Source organism: Mchenga conophoros, linkage group LG9, assembly GCF_057382185.1.
Source record: "Mchenga conophoros isolate Kocher_MC1m ecotype Shallow Benthic linkage group LG9, M_conophoros_male_GT1.1, whole genome shotgun sequence".
Classification (NCBI taxonomy): Eukaryota; Metazoa; Chordata; class Actinopteri; order Cichliformes; family Cichlidae; genus Mchenga; species Mchenga conophoros.
The window spans coordinates 1,104,653-1,126,071 of record NC_140534.1 but is presented as its reverse complement, the minus strand read 5'-3'; the positions used below and the strand labels follow the sequence as shown (position 1 = coordinate 1,126,071).

At 40.6% G+C, this 21,419-nt stretch overlaps 1 protein-coding gene across 3 annotated transcripts in view; it reads right to left on the bottom strand.

The window, feature by feature from the left end:
• arhgef4 (Rho guanine nucleotide exchange factor (GEF) 4) overlaps positions 1 to 21,419 on the bottom strand; it is a 103,743-nt gene that overhangs the window by 54,593 nt on the left and 27,731 nt on the right. Inside the window, exon 1 of one of the 3 annotated variants that reach the window (XM_085286128.1) lies at positions 17,467 to 18,202. The exons of the other annotated variants lie outside the window; for them this stretch is intronic. Within the exon in view, the coding sequence (XP_085142254.1) occupies positions 17,467 to 17,734 (268 nt within the window). The 5' untranslated portion in view covers positions 17,735 to 18,202. Of the gene's footprint in view, positions 1 to 17,466; positions 18,203 to 21,419 lie in introns of those variants that run through there. 3 annotated transcript variants of the gene reach the window in all.

The window sequence follows — 21,419 nt, the reverse complement described above, 5'->3', positions numbered from 1 at the left end:
GCATGGTTACTTGTTGCTTTCTGTTCCATTTGCCCGAACTGAACTTGGTAAAAGAGCTTTTGTCCATTTAGCACCCTCGGCCTGGAACAAACTGCAGAAGGAAAATGACTGAATTCATTTCATTAAGTGCTTTTAAATCTAAACTACGAATCCTTGAGGCCAAGTCCATAACATGTAACTGTTTCAATTAGATTGATTGTCATTTTAACTGACTTTTTTATTTTTATTTGAATTTTATTGAATTTTATTTTATTTTTATTTGTATTCTTTCACTTATTGTTGCATGTGTGTTGTTGCTGCCTGTGTTTGAGTAATTTCTGTAACTGTGAGACATCTGCTGCTGCCTATCTTGGCCAGGTCTCCCTTGAAAAAGAGGTTTTTAATCTCAATGGGATCTTCCTGGTTAGATAAAGGTTAATAAATAAATAAATAAATGTACCGACTGTATGACTGTATACAGTCGGTATCGGACTGTAGGCGGACTGTATGAATTGAGAATAGTAGACCCAAATGCAGACACAAAAGAACGTGGAACAAAACTTGATATTAACAAAAGGTCGTTTAATAAGGCAGATTTTTTTTTAAAAAGGTGCAAGACAAAAGGCAAGGCAAACTGATGCAAAACTAAATATTAACCTAAACTGGGAGAACTAAAAAACAACATGAAGAACCCTGACATGAACCTAAACAAACCTGGAGATGAAACCTGGAAACATGGCAAGAAACAACAGATGACCTGACAAGGAATGTATGAAAACAAACACACAGGAGGTGATCAGGGGAAGCAGAAACACATGGGGAAACAGCTGACACAAATGAACATAACAACATCACAGTGGAAGAGTAAAACTAAACACAAAGAAAACAAAGAAAAACAGGAAACAAAACAGAGTCCCAAGAAGACAGTTCAGGGGACCGACCCGGAGGTCAGCAGCACAAGAGTCCATAACTAAAGAGGTCCGGAGCTTGGCCGCCTGGAAGCAGCTGACAGCCAGGAAGTGGCCAGCGACGGTGTGCTGGACATGGACAAGTAGGATGTTGACGAGCAGTCCGCGCTGGATGTGGATGTGGATGAGCAGGCCGCGCTGGACATGGACAACAACAACCCTCAGGCGGCTTGGCAGGCGGTCGATGGTGGTGTAAACATGCACAGAAATCCTCTGGTGGCTTGGCGTGTCAAGCACGCTGGACATGACTTGGCAGAGGCAGGACCATACGAGGCAGGATCAGATACGGGCGCTGGAGCTAGACCAGATGGCGCCATGGCAACAGTAGGCAAAGAAGTAGATGGTAGTGCAGCAGGCGACGGCGTGGAAGCCACAGGTGGTGGAGCAGGAGGTGGCTGAATAAACTCACAAGAGCCCTCAGCGGACGCAGCAGGTGGTGAAGCTGCAGGCAATGCAGCAGGATGCTGGATGGGCTCGGCCGACCCTCCAGCGAGAATAGGAATGGGTGCAGGCACCTGCAGGACACTAGTCACTCCCACCCGAGGAGTAGATATAGGTGCGGAGGTCAGCTGTGTCTTGGTGGGCCTCACCTCAGGGACTGGCATGGGTGGCAGAGCAGACCGGAAACCAGCCACTCCCATGCGAGGAGTAGGTACAGGTGTTTGAGAAGGCCGGGTCACAGCTGCTCTGACCTTGGACACCGGAACAGGCACCGGCAAATGCTGGGCAACTGCTGTCTCCACCCGAGGAGCTGGAACGGGTGCAGGGATCGGCAGAGCCTCAGCCAGCCAGGAACCCAGAGCAGATGTTGAATGTCTTGTGGGGGATAGGGGACCCTCCTGCCAGGGATGCTTGGAAAGTCAGGCTTACTGACTCATTGGCTCATTTCTCTCAAATCAAATACAGAGATTTGAATTTTACTGTTTTAACCTTCGTAAAAGTGAAAAAGTTTTTAAAGTTCTTTTTAAAGCTTGGGTATTTTTTATCACTCTGTAAAAGTCCTGCTCTGATCACATGAATATAAACATTTGTGTTTTTGTACCAAGGGGAACACTAAACAGACAGCAGTCATCAGCTTATGTCAGTGGACGATGACACATTAGTTCAGGAGTATGACCAGGAGCATCCTTCTCACTTTTAACTGATGCACCACAGAGCAGATTGTCAGTGTAGAGTTGCACAGAAACAGCCACAAGTGCAAAACACTTAAACTATAGCATTTACCACCACACGGTGTATTAAAAAGAAAGGAGATTTTTGGCCAAACCAACAAAATCTTTGCTCATCACATAATTTAGTTCCTTTTCCCAAGATTAATTTAAAGTTGAACAGTTGGAAACAATGGAGGAAAACACATAGAGCGTATCTATTTGCAATTGGGCAGAACTAAAAACTAAAAATACCAGCTGTGCAGACATACAGAGCTATCCAAAGAGAAGATTTTGGAAGGGAAATGGGCAAATTAAAATCAGTTGTTTTTTAATGAGCAGTCACAGAACACCCTGTAAAACCTAGACATGAACTATTACATGATTAAAAGTGTAAAATGAAAAGCAAGCAACTGAATATGGCATGTGATAATAAAAAAACACGTTAGTGTCTTTGTGTACTTAGAAAATAGAGTTTAACAAAGTTTTACTAAGTCAGCACACCAGTTAAAAATAACTTCTTTTTAATTGACATTTAGGAATCACTGTACAATACCATCAACTTCAGCAATTTGTTACTACATGTATTTTTCTTTTTTTCCTGTTTTTAAACAACTAAAATATCCATACAAAAGGAATGAAAGAAGAAAAAAAAGAAGCAAAACAGAAAGAAAAAAAATAAAATAAAAATACAAAAAAAAGGCATGTAGGGAGTTTTTGTTTCCATTAATATAACTAATATATCCTCTAATAGTTAACACAGTCAAAATCAAAATCTGGCCTGCATGTTTTTATATAGTCCATCCATTTCTTTCATCATAGTTCACATCTGCTGTCTCCATCATGCAAATGTCCATTGTGATGTCCATCCACATGTTCATAGTTGGGCTCTCAGAAGAAAGCAAGTTTTTGTGATAGCTCTTTTTGCCTGCTGCCAGTAAAATATTAAACAAATATTTATCGTTCTTTGTCCATCCGTCTGGCATAAGTCCAAAAAATAGAAAAATAACATAACATAAAAATAACATATTAAATAGCAGACAATTTAAGTTTATATTGCTATACTATAGCTATAACTACATTAATGGTGATTAGCCATAGCAGATACTTTTGGAGAGACTGTTTCATTTAATCAGCAACAAAATGGGCTCAACCAGATCTCGTGGAGAAAAGTAAGACTCAGTTAAAATAGCTACTGAATATATGCTGTTTACGTTATCTATGTCACATTCTACTGTAATGAGTAATAATAAGAGAATCGGTAACAAATGAATAAAACTGATGCATTTATCTATTTGTGTCCACTGTCCCCTCATCCTTCTCTAAGATAAGTAACTTCAGAACAAGTAGTGCACAAAAACACCTCAGGCTAAATGGCTGTTTTAAGGGTGACCTATTTCCCAGAAAGCACCATGCCTCCCATTTTTGTGATGGATGCTTTTAGACATCCTTTCCCCCGTCCCCTCACTTGCTCATGGATGAGAACAGTTGCCAGTGTGTGCTTGGATGCTACAGTGTGCCACACTGTTGCCACCTGGCATTATTTTAATTCACAGGAACACAAAAGAGGAGAATGAGTGCAAAGATTGGACAAAGACTTGTTTACACACAACCTCTTTTCTGGCATTTTCTGAGATTTTTTTTTCATTGGGGTAGCAAAGCACAGGGTAGGTACAAGAAGAAAACAGGTCAGATTGGTAAAAGTGGTTTAGGATTAGGCATCAGATATAGAGATTGAAAATGTGACGTCACTCAGGGGTAAAACCGCAAAGGATTCTGGGAACTCGTGGCAAGAGGTACTAGCGCACGCAGGCTTTCAATTGAAATCAGTTACACAGCGATAAAAAGAAACACAAAAAATGTCAAGAAGCTGTTGTATTATTAACTGCAATAGCCAGTCGCATGACAGCCACGGGAAGCCGACGGGTAAAGAGATCGGTTGTTATCGGATTACGTCGTTGAAGAGAAATTGTTCGAGCCATGTTTCCGAAGTAACAAAGACGCGACTGGATTGCAGCCATTCAAAGATCAAATATAACGTCCCAGAACACTCCAGCTCACAGGTTAGTCTGCTCCAAGCATTTACACGAAGGTCAGTCTGCTGTTGTAGTTAATGAGTCATTTTCATAACATAATTGGTGATATAGGTTACAAGCAAGTCTGGCGCTGAACAGAAATTGTCGCGCTATGCTCCTTTGTTTATTGTGCATAAATAGTGAATTGTCCTGACACAATATTGCGTTTCGCTTCTGTTATTATGGTACATTGACAAAAACATATACTTTTATTCACAGGATAAAACAGTTGTTTTGTATCACTAATTGCCCAGTACGATTACAGCATACAATATTATTGTCACTGCTACATTTCTGTGATGCTACCAGAAATTATTTCCACTGCTAATTAATTACCGTTGAGCTCAAAGGTCCTATTAATAAACGGTTAACGAATGTGTATTTATGACGACGATTTGTGAGACTGGTAAACTTATGATACGTACGATGGTCTTTCGTTCTACACGGTGCATTTCAAGGTCCTGCACCCATCCGTCGGTAAACTGTACCTGGGCTTGTTGCAGTGACCTGAAGTTACTAAACTTCATGAGTGTGTGCACTCACTCCAAGAACCGTATAATTATAAATATGAGCGTGGTGAAAGTTGGGCAGCACGCTAACATCTTTTGTCCCTCTGTGTGCTCGTAAGGGTCTGACCCTTTCACTCCTTTGATTTTTTCCTCGTATCTTTTCTTTGACTTTTCATCAAGTCTGTCTTTGTACGGACCGGCATTGTACACGTTTTGTACATAACATTTTGGGGGGCAAAGAAAGAGCAAGAATTTATTGGAACCGAAGAATGAACGTTTTGTGGTGCTGCAAATGCTTGCATTTGATGCGGTACTTGGATTGTTTTGCCACGAGTTACCGGCATGCAATGCGCGAAAGTCACGTGGTCTGTCAATCTCTATACTGAAGAAACGTAAGGTTTAGGTCAGGGCTTTGTGTCTGTGGTAGTGATGTGTCGGTCACAAACGAAACGGCTCTTAGAGCCGGATCTTTGACATGAACGACGTGAGCCGGCTCCTTATCACGAGCCGTCACGTGTTTTTTTTTTTCTTACTCTCTCTCTCTCTCTCTCGCACTTTTTTCCCGCTTCATTCTGCACGCCAGCCTTGTGCTTTGCGCTGGGCAGAGGGGGGAGGGGCGGTAGTTACACTCACAGTAGCACAGGAACAGAGCGGGAGGGAGAGAGAGAGAGCCAGGGACAACAAGGTCACATTAGAAAGGTATAGTAATCATCCACAACTATTTTCAGTTGCAGATGATAAAGGATTCAGAAAGTTTATTCATGCAGGTCCATATGACAGAGAATGTGCATGTTCTTTTTGTTTTCATATTTTAATTTATATTTAATTGTGTTGTGGTTTGCAGTGTTTTGTTGCTTCATTTGTTTAAAAGGAAAAAGCTGAAAATTTAAATAGTTATTTAAATAGTTAATAGGTGTAGTAATTTAATAGGTGAAATGTAAATAGTTGTTTTTTGTATTATATGATTTATTTATTACATTTTATGTGGAGTGAATAAATAAAAGTATATTTACGGTGAGTGCTTGTGTATAAATACACAAACCATACACACATGCTTTCAATCGTGTAGTTTAAGTGATCTAGGCAGCTCTGTTTTGGAAGTTCAGTTTATGCTAGAAATGCGTTTTGGAGTTTGTACGTGTTTTGTCTCAAGGGCCACCACATATATTTATATATAAACATATATAAATAAAACCACTTTTTTTTACATTAGTAATTCCTTTAGTGCATAATTTTATATTATTGTTAATAATAAATTAATTAAAGCAACAAAACAACCTGAAGAGCCGGTTCGGAGCCGGAAATCCCATCACTAGTCTCTGGTTTGGATGACCCTTGACATAAGTGAAAAAAAATCTCAAAGCTGCAGTATACACTCTAACTTGGGATTTAAGGAGTCACAAAGAAAAGAGAACTAGGAGCACAGAGCTCTGTCCTCAGTCCTATCTAGCAACTCTAGTACAAACACTTACTATGAGCTAAATCATCCTTTGGTCTGTGGATAGCATTACTTTGGCCTCCAAGGAAGCTCTGAGTCATTTTTGACTGTGATGACCATTTAATGCCAATAAATCTCTAGAAGTTGCTGCTTTAATTTGCACATGTTAATCATGTTAAAGTTGACTGATGCTGAATAACTGGTCTTCCCTTTACTTCTTAAATACAAAAGCTTTGCTTTTTTATTTCCTTACTGACAGTTTATCCTAAAAGTTTATCCATGAAAAGCATCCAGTTGATCTGAAACACCACGGCAAGAGTATGAATGAAGTATGAAGAAACTAGGAAGAGCAATTATAATTTTCATATTCTCCCGCTACTTTCCAGGGAGAAATATCACTTCAAAATTCCTCTATTCACATACAAAGCCTTCAACTGTGAGGTTTCGCCACAGGACGTTATCCCTGGAGACAACTTTCGATATTTCGCCATTAAAGACTAAACTGCTGTAACTCAAAGATACTTTTTTACTTTTACTTTTTTTTTTACCTTATGTCTAAATTTTGTTTTGCCACGTTTATTATATTTTATTGCTGTTATTGTTCTTGTGTTATTGTAAGGTGACCCTGAGGGTCTGAAAGGTGCCTATAAATAAAATGTATTATTATTATTATTATACATTATCTATGTCAACCATATTCTAAATGCAACAGGAAGTCAGTCATTTTGAATTTAATGTGTAATTTTAGCAGCATTTTTCACTAATTTCAGGCACAAACACCTCCTAAGGATTTAATTAGATCAACGTGATCTTCAGTGAGTACAATTTAAAGACCTTGGTGACATTATATTTCGAAGCTTTTGAGTTTTCATCGAAAGGATGATAGTCCTTTCATCGATAGTCATGGCAGCCCACCAAACTTAGATGGATAGATGCATCCAGCATAAATCTGGAGACATCTATGTGCCAACATTAGGTAGGGCCAAATATTGGCAATAGGAATTCACAGTAGGGTATAATCAGTGTTGGTCAAGTTACTTGAAAAAAGTAATCAGTAACTAATTACTGATTACTTCCCCAAAAAAGTAATCCCGTTACTTTACTGACTACTTATTTTCAAAAGTAATTAATTACTTAGTTACTTTTTAAAAACACGATTTACAACCTGAATAGGTGATAAAGCGATAGATCTTTCAGCCCAATTCTACTTTTTCTACATAATCAATCATACAAAATGTAATCAAATGGAAAAGTCTCTTTTTTAAACTTGTTTTATTAGTTTTAATCTTTTAACTTTATGCATCAAGCAAACATTTAATTATATGCAACATTCTCTGACTGGAATAAATTAGTTTAACATTTAAACCTATTTTCTGCACATTCCAGCTCATAAAATAAAATATTTTTTGTGTTTACACTCAGTCTTTCAAATAGATGCAAGTAAAACACAGCAGAAAATAAATAAAGTCAAAGACTCAGCGGTCCTGTTGCTCTATTTTCACCTGTAAAGCAGGAGTGCGGTAGGCGGAGGGTTACCCTGGTGCAGGTGTGCCGCGGTCAGTTGAAGAATCCATGACTTTCTCTGTGAGGTTCCCATTACGTCGTAGCTACTCGGTGCTCGCTTGGAAGTTTAGGGGGGTTTTTTTCGCTGTAAAAAGAAGTTTTCTTCCCACGCACGATGGACGCTAATGTTTTTGTCACTTTTTATGGAATCAAACTCAAAGTAAGGTCAGTACTTCCACGCTTTAAACGCTGCACGCTCATACTCTCTCCCACACTCGATATATGATCCATTGTTGATCTGCACACAGCTGTTGTCACTAACGGCGCACTCGCTTACGTCACTGTCATGAGACATTCTCGCAAAAAATCACGGTTTTAGTAACGCAATAACACAGCGTTCCTACGGGAAAGTAACGGTAATCTAATTACCGTTTTTGCAATAGTAATCCCTTACTTTACTCGTTACTTGAAAAAGTAATCCGATTACAGTAACGCGTTACAAGTAACGTGTTACTGCTCATCTCTGGGTATAATCAACATCCAATCTACAGGGTGGGCCATTTATATGGATACAGCGTAATAACATGGGAATGGTTGGTGATATTAAAGTCCTGTTTGTGGCACATTAGTATATGTGAGGGGGCAAACTCCTCAAGATGGGCGGTGACCATGGTGGCCATTTAGAAGTTGCCCATCTTGGATACAACTTTTGTTTTTTCAATAGGAAGAGGGTCATGTGACACATCAAACTTATTCGTAATGTCACAAGAAAAACAATGGTGTGCTTGGTTTCAACGTAACTTTATTCTTTCATGAGTTATTTACAAGTTTCTGACCACGTATAAAATGTGTTCAATGTGCTGCCCATTGTGTTGGATTGTCAATGCAACCCTCTTCTCCCACTCTTCACACACTGATAGCAACACCGCAGGAGAAATGCCAGCACAGGCATCCAGTATCCGTAATTTCAGGTGCTGCACATCTCGTATCTTCACACCATAGACAATTGCCTTCAGATGACCCCAAAGATAAAAGTCTAAGGGGGTCAGATCGGGAGACCTTGGGGGCCATTCAACTGGCCCATGACGACCAATCCACTTTCCAGGAAACTGTTCATCTAGGAATGCTTGGACCTGGCACCCATAATGTGGTGGTGCACCATCTTGCTGGAAAAACTCAGGGAACGTGCCAGCTTCAGTGCATAAAGAGGGAAACACATCATCATGTAGCAATTTCAAATATCCAGTGGCCTTGAGGTTTCCATTGATGAAGAATGGACCCACTATCGTTATCCCCATATACCACACCAAACCATCACTTTTGTTGTTCCAGCAGTCTTGGAGGGATCCATCCAATGTGGGTTAGTGTCAGACCAATAGCGGTGGTTTTGTTTGTTAACACCATTCACATAAAAGTTTGTCTCATCACTGAACAAAATCTTCTGCATGAACTGAGGGTCCTGTTCCAATTTTTGTTTTGCCCATTCTGCAAATTCTGTGGCCGATCTGGGTCATCCTCGTTGAGATGCTGCAGTAGCTGGAGTTTGTAAGGGTTCCATTTCTGAGTAGCTAATATCCGCCGAAGGGATGTTCGACTAATGCCAGTCTCCAGTGACATGCGGCGAGTGCTACAGCCACTGATGTTTCTTCATTAGTCACAGTTTTCTTGCGTCCACATTTTGGCAAATCCAACACTGAACCAGTTTCACGAAACCTAGCAAGCAGTTTGCTAACTGTAGCATGGGAGATGGGTGGTCTCGTAGGGTGTCTTGCGTTGAAATCTGCTGCAATGACCCGGTTACTGCGTTCACCAGATATCAACACAATTTCGATCTGCTCCTCACGTGTTAACCTCTTCGACATGTCAATGGCTGTGAACAAAGAGAAACTTGTAAATAACTCATGAAAGAATAAAGTTGCGTTGAAACCAAGCACACCATTGTTTTTCTTGTGACATTACCAATAAGCTTGATGTGTCACATGGCCCTCTTCCTATTGAAAAAACAAAAGTTGTATCCAAGATGGCCGACTTCTAAATGGCCACCATGGTCACCACCCATCTTCAGGCATTTGCCCCTCACATGTACTAATGTGCCACGAACAGGACTTTAATATCGACAGCCATTCCCATGTTATTACGCTGTATCCATATAAATGGCCCACCCTGTACATGAAGCATAGCTGAGGGAGGATCCAGAGTCACCTGATCCAACTATATGCTTTATCACAAAGAAAAGTTTTAAGCCTAATTTAAAAGTGGAGAGGGTGTCTGTCTCCATAATCCAAACTGGAAGGGTTTTCAGAATCAACTCTATTCTGGATTTAACAGGGAGCCAAGGAGGAGGAGCCAATTTCTCCTGAAATATGCTCTCTCTTTCTAGTGTCTTCCTGCAGCAATTTGCGAAAGCAATCAACTGAAGGCTCTGTGGGATTTTTCATTTTAGAGATATTACTTAAGTAGCAGAAAGTCTAATATGTTTGTTTAACATGTGCACTGAAGGACATATCCTGGTCAAAACTGACTCTTATCTGGCTTCATGGACAGATAGAGCTGGGTGTCATCTGCATAGCAGTGTAAATGTATGCTATGTCTTCTAATGATGCTGCCTAAGGGAAGCATGTATAATGTAAACAGAATTGGTCCTAGCACTGAACCCTGTGGAACTCCATAATTAACCTCAGTGTGTGAAGAGGACTCTCCATTTACATGCACAAACTGGAGTCTATTAGATAGATATGATACAAACCACTGCAGCACAGTACCTGTAATACCTACAGCATGTTCTAATCGCTCTAATAGGATATTATGGTCGACAGTATCGAACGCTGCACTGAGGTCTAGCAGGACAAGCACAGAGATGAGTCCACTGTCAGAGGCCATAAGAAGATCATTTGTAACCTTCACTAAAGCTGTTTCTGTGCTGTGATGAGCTCTGAAACCTGACTGAAACTCTTCAAATAAACCATTCCTCTGCAGATGATCTGTTAGCTGTTTGACAACTACTCTTTCAAGGATGTTTGATATAAAGGAAGGTTGGAGATTGGCCTATAATTAGCTAAGACTGCTGGGTCTAGAGATGCTTTTTGAGTAAAGGTTTAACTACAGCCAGCTTGAAGGCCTGTGGTACATAGCTGATCATTAGAGATAGGTTGATCATATTTAAGATCGAAGAATTAATTAATGGCAGGACTTCTTTGAGCAGTTTTGTAGGAATGGGGTCTAAAAGACACGTTGATGGTTTGGAGGAAGTAATTATTGAAGTTAACTCAGAAAGATCAATTGGAGAAAAAGAGTCTAACTTAACATCAATGGTACTAAGAGTAGCTGTAGATAATATTACATCTGTGGGATGATTACTGGTAATTTTTTCTCTAATGATAAAAATGTTATTTGTGAAGAAGTTCATGAAGTCATTACTAGTTAACGTTAAAGGGATGGTTGGCTCAACAGAGCTCTGACTGTTTGTCAGCCTGGCTACAGAGCTGAAGAGAAACCTGGGGTTGTTCTTATTTTCTTCAATCAGTGATGAATAGTAAGATGTTCTGGCTTTGCGGAGGGCTTTCTTATAAAGCAGCAAACTATTTCTCCAGGCTACATGATGATCTTCTAAATTAGTAAGACTCAATTTCCACTCCACCAGAACACTACTCTGTGGGAGTAACGTACTTCAGTCATATTGATCCAGGTGGAAGGTTAGGAAAATAAAACATTCATGCCAGTCGAAATAATGACCCATCTTTCTTCTACAACCTATTTTCATTAGAGTGCAATTCAACCAACATCATCAGTGCTGGACACTTCAATACAGTTATCAGTCCCACACTCGACCGGTGACACTCACCTGGTAGCTTAAGACTTTGGTGTTCCACAGATATCATAAAACAATATATGAATCATTATGGTCTCAATGACAGCTGGAGGAAAAACAACCCTTCATCCAGAGACTTATTTTTCCATCAATCCCTCTCACGCATTGCTTTCTCTGTCTCAGTAACTCCCTTACAACAATCCACTCAATCATACTTAGTGAATGGGATTTTTCAAAACACTTTCAATATTATTAATATATTTAAAACCTTTTATAGCCAGCTATACTCTTCTGACCACAACCCAAAGTAGAAAACTTTCAATGAAAACTTAGATTGACCCAGACTTTCCAAACAGCAAGCAGACATGTTGAATGAACCTGTTACTATAGATGAACTCCATAAAGCACTTAGTAAATGCCAAATATGAAATCACAATGGATTTCCGGCACAATTTTATAAATACTTCTGCCAAATCATGTTGTCATGATCCCACAGAGTAATGACACAAATAATACCAAGCGATATTATGACTCTCCAACTAAAAACTAACCAACATATCGCTCTCTCTCATTAATAAACACAGACATTAAAATAATCACTAAAGCTCTAGCTACTAAAAAAGAAAACGTTACCCAAACATGAATACATCCAGAACTCTCTGCCCCCCTCTCACGGACAATAACCATATCCAACTTCTTAATAGCAATGAACTGGTCTGCATTGGTGCATCATATCTTTATTCTCTTCCCCCTCCTGCCCCCCCCCCCTCTTTCTTAAATAGATAACTATCATATCTGATATCATATCTCACAGTACAATAATATTGAATGGGTTGCATTGTTGTATTTTGTCATGTTTCTCAGGTCTTTGTCTGAATTTCTACGAACATTATTGCTAAGGATTGTCTTATTGCATTGGAGTCACACTGGGTTAAATATGTACACTTGGGTTTTAAGGGATATTTATTATTTTCTTCTTTTTTTTGGGTTGTATGGAAGCCCCAGACGCAATTTCTTGACAATGACAATAAATAAATAAATACCTAAATACCAAAATCAAACCAGCTTCATGAAAACCTGAAATGACAGATTAATCAACTTCATAACTTACCTCTAAACACCATACCATAATAATCATGCTAGCATTAGATGCAAAAGAGGAGTTTGATAAAGTTAACTGGACACTTCAACCTACACAGACTGGCTTTTGGACGCTCAGAGAAAAACACTGTGCACTTCACCCAGGTAAATATAGCACAAAACCAACTCAACGTGTATTATTGTAGGCTCTGCCTTACAATGCAAAGCGCCTTGAGGCGACCGTTGTTGTGATTTGGTGCTGTATGAAAAATTGACCTCAACCATTTGTCAGTTTTAGTCTCTCTTTCCTACATTTCTGCACTAAAAAAAACAAACTACATTACAATTAGTGTAACTCTGACGGCCTGGTGGAATGCAAACAAAATGTCCAATCTATAATCAAATCCAGGATTACCATAACAAATAATCCACTACTTCCCTCCAGATTAACTGAAGAGACCATGAAAATCACTCACCCCAGAAAAATAACCTCCAAACTACAATTTTCCAATATTGATGTATCTATCATGTGTTGTATATCATCATACAAATGGGGAAGTGACCTGGAGTACTCTTCCAGCGCTGACCTCTGGACAGAAATGTGCAGTAACATTTTGTGACCAAAAATGCACACTTACTATTTACACTTTATAAAACAATTCACAGGACCCACCTCAAAGGAAAATGTTTCAAATGGCTTTGGGTAGCATTGCCACTCGTTCACAGTGCGCTTCAGGGAGCTCAGGCAATGACTTTCACACCACATGGGTGTGTCACCCAGTCCTATAGTTTACATGGCTGTGACTGAGAGATTATCCAGAATCCCTGCATCTCCAACACTGTGCTTCATTGTAGGCTGAAACCATGCACATGTCCACATGTTTTGAATACTACAGTATGTTTTAGTTAAACAAATAAATACCTTGGCCCCACCTTGGAATTCCTTTTTAATGTATTGATTAGTGTTAACTTATTTTAATTCATTTTTTTATCCTTTCTCCCTTTTTTCTTCTTTTTTCCCCTCTTGCTGATTTCTCAGCATCTGTGTGGGTTAGACCGAGACCACATGCGGACCAAGTGATTTAGGAAGGCAAGCCAGGTCACCAATGTAGATTCATCATCAACTAGATCAGTGTCCTTCTCCCCTAATAAACAGGCTCCCTCCTTAGGGTCTGGGGGCAACCCGAGGCAGTGCTAAGTCATCTAGAACAGAGCAGTGCAGTACCACCTCCCGGTGGGACATGCCCGGAACAGCTCACCCAGAGGAGCCCAGGAGGCATCCTTGTCAGATGACACACCTCAACTTCCTGTTAAAAGGGAGTTTTTCCTTCCCACTGTCGCCAAAGTGCTTGCTCACAGGGAGTCATATGATTGTCGGGTTTTGCTCTGTATGTATTATTGTAGAGTCTACCTTACAATATAAAGCAGCTTGAGGCGACCGTTGTTGTGGTTTGGCGCTGTATAAATAAAACTGAATTGAAAATTGAATTGAATTAAATGTTAGTAGTAGTAATAGTAATGGTGATGGTGTTATTACTGTGGTTATTATCCTCGTAGCCAACAAACATGACATACAACACATATACATGTTTTGGCTTTGTTCTTTGTGTTTTCATCTTTTCCAGTTGCCTTCTTTCTTGTTTCTGTCTATGCACACCTTTTCCTGTTTTATGTTCATACAATGTCCAACGAAAGAAGAGAATGACATGGGAGAGACAATAATTAGTGTAAATAACAGAGTTCAGGTCCATCCCTATCTGTCAGATGGTCATACAGGCAAACACAAGCAAGCATGCATGTGCACACTCATATTTACACATACAAACACTTTGGTTTCTCTGGCAACCGCTACGGGAATCTTTGCCCAGCCTCTCCTCCACAGGAACAGCTCCTGTGTTGGCAGCTCTCACAGATAGTTGCAACATTGTGTCAACATTGAACTTTTCTCATAGCTTTGCTGTATGATGCTTTTAGGGGGCCTTGCTCACATTCGCTGTGTGGCAACATCATGGCAGGTCAGTGAGGCTCTCATATTTGATGACAATGAGGATGGATTAGATGAGGACGTTTTAGAAGCTGAAGTTGACACGGAATATAATCTGACCCGACCAAGAAAGGATTGATGAGGAGGAATCCAGTGATGAAGAGAATGGCCATGCAGAGGTTGATCTCACATTCAAGTGAAAGAATGGGAACTTATCCCCACCCGAGAATGAAGGTAGGCTTTCAACTGAAACTGTCATCAGGACTGATGACATCACATCCTGCTTTGAACTGTTCTGGACTCAGTCCTGAGTCAAAGCCATACTGGTAAACTTGACCAACTTGAAGGGGAAACAGCTTTACAAAGATGATTGGGAGGAGGTAAGTCAGAAAGACATCAACGCATGCATGAGTCTTTGATTTGAGTGGTGAGTACAGATCCAGAAATGACTCTACCAGCAGTTTATGGGATGCAGAGTCCACTCGGACAATTTTTTCAGGCCATCATGTCACTCCAGAAAATGTACATGTTGTTACGGGTGATTTGCTTTGACAGATACAAGACCAGGTCGTGGTCAACAAGACAAAAATGGCTGTGATGAGAGAAGTTCAGTTGGTTCGGTCTGGTTGCTTTAGGGGACACTGCCCTTTCAAACAGTATATGCCAAGCAAGCAGTGTAAATGTGGCATAAAGGTTTTGCAACATGTGATGCCAGGATGTGTTATGCTTGGAACATGTAGGTTTATACTGGGAAACCCACTGATAGTGTTGGTGAAAGAACCAGGAGAGGTTTGTGGTTCTGGAGACTGATTGGAGGTCTCAAGGGACAGTTCCTCCATCTCCTATGCTCTTAGTCACAAGCTGAGTCAGAAGGCAGTATGGTTTGGGGATAATTTACTCTTTACACAAATAGGTGTAAAAGTAACGCAGGTGTTACTTTATGTGACTGTATAAAAACTTGAAATGGTTTCAAAACAAATATTGATGCAAACTTTCAGCCACAGTGGTCTCTGATGATCAGTTTACTATGTTTCAACTGATCCTTCTTAGAGTGAAAATAATCCAAAAGTTAAACTCAGATTAATGAGACATGCAGAAACTGTAAAGTTCACAAGAACATAAGTTGATACAAAGATCTAACACAACAAGTGGTGATAATGTATCTATTGTTATAGTTTTTTATGATGAGTCTTAATGGAATGGTTGTTTTTGAAATTGTTTAACACCAAATGAACACAACGTTCAATAGCTTATCCCACATAACCTCTCCACTCTCCTATTTTATTTGTTTATGTCTCATGCTTTTATGATTCTGTAAACTTCTTGCTTTTATTCTACTGTGTACAGCAACCTTCAGTGTTTTGAAAGGCGCTTTCAAATAAAATGTATTATTATTATTATTATTAACGTGAGGGTTAACGGTGCCTCCTGTGCAGAAGCAGAGTTTCTCTTTCTAGTAATCTTTGAGTACAATTCCAACACGTCCCACTAGTTTTGGTTTTTAAAGTCTTTGAAATCTTTTCTTCTGTACTGTGTAGCTCTTGAATTTCTTCATGATACTTTAAGAGAAATAATTCTGTTGACAACCAACAAGTCCAAAAGTAACAATAAATACTTCCTAAATCACCCCGGAGTGGTTCCTATCTCCTTTCTGCTCTACCTGAGCACTTTATAGAGCCTGCCTCATTCACACAAGCACTTTCTGTCTATGCTTTTTTCTTCTAACAGTCACCCACATTCATACTCCAGTGGACGCATCAGAGAGCAACTCGGGTTTAGTATCTTACCCATACAGACTGGGAGCTGCCAGGGATCAAACCACCAACCTTCTGATTAGTAAATGACCTGCTCCATTGCACAAGCCAGAGCCAAGCTTAAAACACCTGGTGGTGTTTCCCAGGTGGTCCATCATTCAAGTTCTAAGCAGGCCCAACCCTGCTTAGCCAATGAGATAGGGCGAGCTCACAAACAGCCAGTGATGTTCTCTCCAGAACATCACTGGCTGTTTATTCTTATAATGAAGACATGTCCCATAATGTCACTGTGTTTACAGATTTAGGTCAGCTCCACATGAGCAACAACTGGGCCATACACACGGATACACACATGCACAAGCACACAGCTGGACAAACAAAGCCGGAATGACAACAACAACTAACGCGATGCCATTTTGAAGAGGGAGAGCCCGGCTACATGCCACAGCATCAGCAGCTCATGTTTAGCATTTAACAACAGTACAAAGTACATGAACACACACTGATGACAGGGAACGCGGGTGCATGCAAAGACAAGTGCGTCAGACTTTTGGGCTAAACCTTTAATAACACTGTCAATATTTTCAATCATGCTTAGGCTATTAAACATGTCTTGAACTATTTTTAGTCCCCTCAAAGAATACTAAAAATACCAAAAAAGATAACACCTGGTTCATTATCATAGACTCTTTTGTTGCAATAAAACACAGTGTGTATAATAAGGTTAAAGCTATAATTGTATTTCTCACATCAGATTAGAACCTTGACAGTTTGAATCAACCATATTTTGTTAAATATTCATGTTTCTCAAAGATAAATGAGTGTGCATAAAAGTCAACCCTCTGCCTGTCTTATCATATGGGACTTTCCAAAAAAATGTCATCAGTGCCAGTTTAGACAGACGATTCCAGTGATCCCAGCTCCAGCCCAGAGAGTTCAGTGCAGCATTAAGTGCAACAAGCATTTCCACAGCGAAGACCCTTTGTGTGGCAGACAAGGACACACATTTCAGACCATAAGAAAGGGCACAGCAGGACACAGAGCTGCTGGCCTTTTCTGGCTCTCTCTGCATGACTAAAGCATCCGGCAGCCGGCCCACCCAAATATATTAGTACTGCACCGTCACTGTCAGTGGGTGTCAGCTGAACAGCTGGAACGACATGCTCTCACGCAAAGCGTACCCAGTCCCATCCAATCCGGAATAACACACTACCACTTACCTGTGGTGGAGTGCAGACTTTCCAAACTCCAATAGCGAGACAGGACCCCCCTCAAAGTGCCGCCCAAGCTGCCTCCTCCTCCTCCACCTCCACCCTTGCATACACCCACTCCGAGACCTCCGTCCACCATGCCGTCCACCCCTCTGCCTGTTGGGCTCCCGCCGTCTGATTCAGAGCCCGGTGACAGCCCAGAGCTGCCACTGCCGCTACTACCACAACTGCCCCCTGGCAGCGGCACGCCCCCCTCCGAGCCCTGCTGAGTCCGCATCCCTGTGTGGAAACCCAACAACAAGGGGTGGAGGGAAATGTAAAAGGGGAGTGGAACTAAGAGAAAATAAAGAAAATGAAGAGAAGCGGCTAAGTAGATGGTTTATTCTCCTGGCAAGCGGACAGCACAATGGAGGAGGAGGATGAGGAGGAGGAGGAGGTAGCCTTTTGGCTGGTATCTGCTGCGGTATTTGCTGAGGTAAGCTTCAGCTGTCAACTTCCCGCTTTCTCCTCCCATGCACAGAATAGAAGAGCCGTAGCAGCGCTCCACTCCACCCTTGGATTCTCTGCTCCCCAGTGATACAGCGCTCGTCTCCTCTCTTTCTGTTCCTGCTTCTCTTGCTCTCTTTATCAATTTGAACGCTGCTTCGCTTCCTTACATTAAATCACACAGTCATCTCCCTCTCCCCCTATCGCTCACTCTGTTTCCAGGCTCACATCAGTAGGGGTCCTGCAGGGGGGTTTCTGCATCTCGATCGTGTCATTTGCCTGCTACAGATAGCCTGGATGGCTCACTAATGGTGCAGAATCCATTAAGGTTTCCCTCCCGCAGTCTTATATAGTCCCCTGCTCTCCAAAACATACGACAAAGCAGAAACATATGCACATGCACACACTCTATATTCTGTTGGTTTTCAGGAATGATTTTTTTAAGCCAAACTGGGTTTCCTACCATTGTAAATAAGGCATAGTATACACATGATGCTGTTTAATATAGAGAGTTATATCAGAGGTGTGAAACAAACGGACCCTGACTGAACAGGTCAGAACTGTTCGGTCCAAAGACTGAAAACTGCAGAGACACGCTTTCTACTTACACCAAAAAGGAAGTGCAACATATGAAATAACTACAAGAAATTTGCAGTAATTACCAAGTATTTCATATATCAATACTAAATCATTAGTCTCCATAGTAGACTGAAAGGGCTCAGTATCTTTTCATTTGTAACTGTAGTGTCTATTGATACTGCGTTTAAAGTTCCCTGAACAAAAATGTAAATAATCCACCTGTTTAGAGGATACTTGCACCAAAACCCCAGCGATGTCCATTTAAAAGGAAGACAGAGTGGGCTGGGTGACAGGCCAGCTCAAGCTCCTGCAGTGAGGGCACAGCAACTGTTGCATGTGAACATCATTTCTTTTATTTTTATTTATTTGACCCAAAAGTTCCCTTTAAAGAGATCAAACTGTGACCTTTTGAGCATAATTAATGCATTTATATCCTAATAATAGCAGAGTCTAGAAAAAAACCCAACATAAACAGATTTTTCTAAAGATCAAACCAAACTTCAGATGATAATATTGTGCAAAAATGTTTTAGGTCATTTGAAACTGCAGCTTCAAATTCAGCGATAAATAAAATAAAACATTCATTTGCGAGATTCCTTGAGTCGAGTAAGGGTCTCGTGACTTCAGAATGACCTGAATGATTCTGTTGCATCCTCATATGTACATGAATGATTACCAACCCAACACTGACACATTTCAAACTAAAGACAAGGTAAAATCAGACATCACTGGATGTGGTACCTGGTCTCAGAGTTCAGTGCTTTGACCCAACAGCCTGTGTAAACAATTCAAATGTATCAGTGACGGGGATAAAAGACAATGGCATGGGAGTGAAAAGGGCTGATGTTAAACTACACAGCAATGTCAAACATACCCATACAAGCTCGGAGCAAGTGTGGATGCTTCTCTGCAGCAAACCTAAAACTAATATACATTAGTATAAATGCTGGAGAGGAACATGACATACTGTTCATATATCGGGAATAAGAAAATATATGGATTTTAAAAACTACTTTTCTTTAGGACATAATGGAAGACATGTTAAATAAGTAAGAAGGTAATAAAATAAACAGTTAATTTAATATTTTTCACCACTGCTGTGCTTCAAAACATCATTATAGACCTTCAATAGCAGCCTCAGATGAGTGCTGCTTTTGAAAGTGAGACTGAAAAGGATAAAAAATCTGTAATTTGTTGAGTAAAGTTTTGATTATTTTTCTAACAATCTGCTAACAAATGGCAATTTCATAATAGATCGATAGTTGTGAGTAAAGCTTCTTTAGTTTGGTTTGTTCCTCTGCATTTTAAAAATAGGATGGAATCCAACCTCACCTCAGAGAGCTGTTAATGATCAGTGTTGGTCAAGTTACTTGAAAAAAGTAAATGGTAAATGGCCTGTATTTATATAGCGCTTTACTAGTCCCTAAGGACCCCAAAGCGCTTTACATATCCAGTCATCCACCCATTCACACACATTCACACACTGCTGATGGCAGCTACAATGTAGCCACAGCCACCCTGGGGCGCACTGACAGAGGCGAGGCTGCCGGACACTGGCGCCACCGGGCCCTCTGACCACCACCAGTAGGCAACGGGTGAAGTGTCTTGCCCAAGGACACAACGACCGAGACTGTCGGAGCCGGGGCTCGAACCGGCAACCTTCCAATTACAAGACAAACTCCCAACTCTTGAGCCACGATCGCCCCACAGTAATCAGTAACTAATTACTGATTACTTCCCCAAAAAGTAATCCCGTTACTTTGCTGATTACTTATTTTCAAAAGTAATTAGTTACTTAGTTACTTTTAAAAACACGATTTACAACCTGAAGAGGTGATAAAGCGATAGATCTTTCAGCCCAATTCTACTTTTTCTGCATAATCCATCATACAAAATGTAATCAAATGGAAAAGTCTCTTTTTAAAACTTGTTTTATTAGTTTTAATCTTTTAACTTTATGCATCAAGCAAACATTTAATTATCTGCAACATTCTCTGACTTGAATAAATTAGTTTAACATTTAAACCTATTTTCTGCACATTCCAGCTCATAAAATAAAATATTTTGTGTGTTTACACTCAGTCTTTCAAATAGATGCAAGTAAAACACAGCAGAAAATAAATAAAGTCAAAGACTCAGCGGTCCTGTTGCTCTATTTTCACCTGTAAAGCAGGAGTGGGGCAGGCGGAGGTTTACCCTGGTGCAGGTGTGCAGCGGTCAGTGGAAGAATCCGCGAGTTTCTCTCTGAGTTTCCCATTACGTCGTAGCTACTCGGTGCTTGTTGGAAGTTTAGGGGTTTTTTCGCTGTAAAAAGAAGTTTTCTTCCCACGCACAACAGACACTAATGTTTTTGTCACTTTTTATGGAATCAAACTCAAAGTAAGGTCAGTACTTCCACGCTTTAAACGCTGCACGCTCATACTCTCTCTGCACTCGATATGTGATCCATTGTTGATCTGCACACAGCTGTTGTAACTAACGGCGCACTCGCTTACGTCACTGTCGTGAGACATTCTCGCAAAAAATCACGGTTTTAGTAACGCAGTAACGCAGCGTTCCTACGGGAAAGTAACGGTAATCTAATTACCGTTTTTGCAATAGTAATCCCTTACTTTACTCGTTACTTGAAAAAAGTAATCGGATTACTGCCCATCTCTGTTAATGACAGACAGCAGTGAAGGACCAATGCTGATAAGAGCACAGTGAAGTTTACGTTTGTTTCTGTCAGGCTCAGGAGGGACTCGGAGGCAGACCGTCACTTAAGTTCGTGATTTATTTACACACACAGACACCAGGTGCGAATATATACAGGTGAGGGGGCACAGGAAGAGGGTCTCCGGGAAGCACAGGCACGGGAAGAAGAGGGCTATGTACAAAATCCACTGAAGCTCAGGTAG